Source organism: Cyprinus carpio, chromosome B1, assembly GCF_018340385.1.
Source record: "Cyprinus carpio isolate SPL01 chromosome B1, ASM1834038v1, whole genome shotgun sequence".
In the NCBI taxonomy this organism is placed as follows: Eukaryota; Metazoa; Chordata; class Actinopteri; order Cypriniformes; family Cyprinidae; genus Cyprinus; species Cyprinus carpio.
Window position 1 is genome coordinate 32,517,179 of NC_056597.1, and position 4,559 is coordinate 32,521,737.

General features: G+C 39.9%; 1 protein-coding gene and 1 long non-coding RNA gene across 4 annotated transcripts in view; one reads left to right on the forward strand and one right to left on the reverse strand.

The window, feature by feature from the left end:
• The window catches only part of LOC109067874 (acyl-CoA dehydrogenase family member 11-like), a 15,873-nt gene extending 12,000 nt beyond the window's left edge, over positions 1–3,873 (forward strand). For 2 of the 3 annotated variants that reach the window (XM_042717198.1, XM_042717196.1), the window contains 4 exons: positions 2,514–2,621; positions 2,746–2,917; positions 3,525–3,591; positions 3,667–3,872. In XM_042717198.1, coding sequence (XP_042573132.1) covers positions 2,514–2,621; positions 2,746–2,917; positions 3,525–3,591; positions 3,667–3,778 — 459 coding nt within the window. In that variant the 3' untranslated portion in view covers positions 3,779–3,872. Of the gene's footprint in view, positions 1–2,513; positions 2,622–2,745; positions 2,918–3,524; positions 3,592–3,666 lie in introns of all 3 variants that reach the window. The other variant, XM_042717197.1, reaches the window with a different exon arrangement.
• The window catches only part of LOC122135945, a 7,750-nt gene extending 3,485 nt beyond the window's left edge, over positions 1–4,265 (reverse strand). Inside the window, exon 1 of the long non-coding RNA XR_006153798.1 lies at positions 4,158–4,265. This is a non-coding gene — a long non-coding RNA (uncharacterized LOC122135945). The remainder of the gene's footprint in view (positions 1–4,157) is intronic.
• Positions 4,266–4,559: the final 294 nt, after the last annotated feature.

Below are 4,559 nucleotides of genomic sequence, written 5' to 3' on the forward strand. Positions count from 1 at the left end.
TCTGCTGCAGACTCTCGTCCAGCGGGAATGAATCTGAACACACACACACGTCAGAGAGAGAAGATCGTAGAAGAATCCAGAAACACGTGTGTGTGTGTATAATACACGCTAAGCTTAGAGTCCAGCTGCTTACAGCTTAATCTGAATCAGAAAGAGAGTGTGGAGATCCACGATCTGCTGTCCTGGATCAGGGAGTCCATCTTACGCTGACCTGGATTATTATCATTTACTAAATCTATAACATTTTTGTTATAGATTTAATCAAATGAACAAAACAAAGAACTAAAAACAAAAAACAAAAAAAAAATTAAATTCATAAATTAAATAAAAATTAAAAAAATCAAATACTGAAATAATTTAGCTGTAAATGCTGTATTTTTTTTAATTGTCACATCTCTTATCTGAGCCACAACAAATAAATAAAAACTAACACACATCCAATTGTTAGCAACTGATGATTGTGTCATTTTAATTAAAGTACAAGGATAAGAAAGTTCAAATTAAATGCATTACTTGTAATTGATATTAAATTACAATTTAAGTCATATTATTTCTAAATCACATTTAAAACATCATCCACTCAACAAATATACAAACAAACGCAAGGCAAGGCATTTTATTTCTAAAGCACATTTAAAACAGCAGCTGCTGACCAAAGTGCTGTACAATCTAAAAACTTAAAATGAAATTTAAAAAAAATAATAATAATAAAACAGATAGATTAGCAAGAGAACACCCTGATTAATAAAATTACATTGATCCAAAAGCCAGAGAGAAAAGATATGTTTTCAGTGAAGATTTAAAACACTCAACATTAGATGAACCGGCAGATCGTTCCACAGTCGTGGAGCCACAACAGAGAAAGCACAATCTCCTTTTAACCTTTTAACGTGCCCGTGTTACAGTCAGCAACAAACTGTTTGTGCACCGTAAGGGCCTAGAACATTTCCGATGGACATTAAGATCAGAAATGTACTGTGGAGCCTGGCCATTCTGCCCCTTATACACATACAATAAAACCTTAAATTTAACACAGTATTCAACTGACAGCCAATGAAGAGAAGCCAGAACCGGCGAGATGTGTTCTGTCTTTCTAGCTCCAGTAAGAAGCCTGGTGGCAGCATTTTATACCAATTGAAGCCGAGACAGAGAGGATTTAGCTACACCAAGATACAGGGAGTTACAGTAGTCCAGCCTGGAGGAAATAAAAGCATGGATCACAGTCTCCAAGTCCCTTGGTGATTAAAAACGCTTTCCATTTCGCAATGGATCTGAGATGATAAAAGCTGTTCTTCACCACGGATTTGATTTGTTTGGCAAATTTAAGACCATTATCAAAGATCACACCCAATTTTTTTGCATGAGTATGAGAATGCACAGATAAAGGACCCAAATTGTCATTTATTTGTATAATAGATGCTGGAGGTCCGAAAACTACAAATCCCTTACAAGTTTTAGAATCGTTTAATGTTAAAAAGTTGGCTGCCAACCAGCATATTACCTCTGCTAGACAATTTAATAAAGAATGTATATCATTATTATCCCCATGATTCGAAGGGAGGTACACCTGCATGTCATCGGCATAAAAATGGTAATTAATGTTATACTTTTGAAAGATCCTGCCTAAAGGGAGCAAATAAAGTGATAACAAAAGCGGGCCCAAAACTGACCCCTGAGGCACACCGCAAGTTAATGGTACAGAAGAGGAGGAAAAATTCCTAACCTCCACCAAAAATTGTGTCAAAAGCAGCACTGAGGACCAAGAGTACTAGAACTGCAGAATGTCCTGAGTTCACAGCTAATAAAAGATCATTCAGCACCTTCAGCAAAGCTGACTCTGAACTATGATGTTGTCTAAAACCCAACTGAAACTTGTCTAACAAATTATTCTCATTTAAAAATACAGTCAACTGATGGAAGACAGCCTTTCCCATCACTTTTGATAAAATGGTAATTTTGAGATGGGCCGGTAACTATCTAAAACATAAGGATAACACTACTGCATGTTTCAGAAATGGTGGAACAGTGCCTTGAGATAGGCTACTATTTATTATTGTTAATGACACCCAGCACTTCCATAAAGAGACGAGGAGGAACTACATCCAACGAGCATGAGGAAAGATTCATTTTATGGAAAACATCCACAAGAAAAGAAGATGATATAGGCTCAAATTCAGTTAAGCAGACTGAGCATGGGTCAAAAACAGGTGGATTTATGTCAACTATGGTAATACGAGATCGAATACAATTAATTTTGTCAACAAAGAACTTTAAAAAGTTATCACAGATTGTAAGTGAGGCCTCAGGATATAAAAGCAAAAGTGCAAAGTGCAAAATAAAAACGTGTGTGTGTGTGTGTATATATACTCCATAATAAAAGCTCTTATTGGACCTATTTACTATTTACTGGACGCTTCAGTGTTCTGTAATTGCAGAATGAAACAGAATCCAGTGCAGAACTGTAAACTCTGACGTGTGTGTGTGTGTGTGTGTGTGTGTGTTTCTGTCTGCAGGTGTTGAGTATTTGGGAGGGAACCACTAATGTTTTGTCTCTGGATGTTCTCCGCTCCATTGCGAAGTCATCTGGGTCAGTTCTGCAGGCCTTCTTCACCGACGTCACCGTGAGAACACACACACGCTAGTGCTTCATGTTTGAATCAGAAATGATTATAACTGCTTCAGTGTTGACTGTAATGTGATCTGTACTCTTGAACAGCTGCTGGTTTGTGATGTGTGTGTTTGCAGGAGCGTTTGCAGGTGGCCGAAGCGTCTGCTGCTCTGCATCCGGCCGTCACGTCTCTGCACACATCGCTCTCAGCTCTGAAGCGTTTCGCTCAGACAGCAGCAGCTCGACCCACGGGAGCTCTGGAGCAGTCAGCACGAGACCTGGCCTACAGCCTCGCTCGCATTTACATGGGTAACACACACACACACACCTGGCCTAGAAATCAAATCAAGTCACCTTTATTTATAAAAATAGCTTTTATAAAAATACAGATTGAGTCAAAGCACTTCACAGTATAAGAATATGAAAATAGTGTGTCAGTGCAGAAGGACAATAGTAAACACTCAATTTTCAGTTAAAGGCGGTTCCTCATTGAGTTCAGTGATGTCATCACCCAGCTCAGTTCAGTTTAAATAGTATCTGTGCAATCAAGTCAATGATATTGCTGGAAATGAAGCAAGCAAGCCAGAGAAACCAAAACTCCATCGGTGAGAGAATGGAGGAGAAACCTTGGGAGAAACCAGGCTCAGTCGGGGACCAGTTCTCCTGCAGTTCAGTTCCAGGCTGCAGTAAAGTCAGATTGTGCAGAGGACTCAGGCAGTCTATAGCACGCTATCTGATGTGATACTGTAGCTGACGGCTGCGCGGTTACAGTTTTATCTCTAATAGTATCAATCTTGGAAGTAAAGTAGTTCATCAAGTCATTACTGCTGTGCTGTTGATGCAACACCTGTTGATGTTTTATTTTTCGTTAACTTAGCCACTGTATTGAATAAAAACCTGTGTGTGTGTGTGACAGGAGCGCTACTGGTGGATCACGCTGCGTGGGAGAACGCAACACACACCGACATCTACGCCGCTCTCAGGTGTGTTATATGTGTCCTGGGTAACGTGTGTGTTATGAGACTAGTGTAACGTGTGTGTTTGTGTGTGTGATTCAGGTGGTGTGATCAGGACCTGTGTCCAGTGGTCAGTCGAGACGGCGCTGGGTGTTATGATCCACAAACAGCAGTGATGGACACGGCTCTGGTGTACGACGGCCTGCAGCCCTGAGAAAACACACACACACACACACACACACTCTCTCCCTCTCTCTCTCTCACACACACACACACTACATACACTCTCTCTCTCTCTCTCTCTCTCTCACACTCACACACACACACACACACACACTACACACACTCTCTCCCTCTCTCTCTCACACACACACTACATACACTCTCTCTCTCTCTCTCTCTCTCTCACACTCACACACACACACACACACACACTACACACACTCTCTCCCTCTCTCTCTCTCACACACACACTACATACACTCTCTCTCTCTCTCTCTCTCTCACTCTCACACACACACACACACACACACACACCACATACACTCTCTCACACTCTTTCTCTCTCTCTCACACACACACACACTACATACTCTCTCTCTTTCACACACACTACATACACACTCATTTATATTCAAGTGAATTCATGACTTGCACAGTATTGCCAAAACATTGTCCATTACATGAATAAGGAATAAATGATTATATAATACATAAAACAAAAACTGATCTGTACTGAAGTAAATAAGTATATGAAAAAAAAACTTTGCACAACAGTACATGTAAGAAATGCTCTTTCTTCAGTTTTGTCCACTGGCTGACAGTCTTAGTTTGTGACAGGCTGATACATATCTTGCTGCCGTTGTGATCATTTTGGAGTTTTCCCTTAAAATGTGACTTAATGTTTCTGTATTTGGTAATGCCATAAAATTTGGTTTAATTTGTTGGAATTTCTCTCTCTCTCTACATACATTATAAAAATCTCCCTCACACTC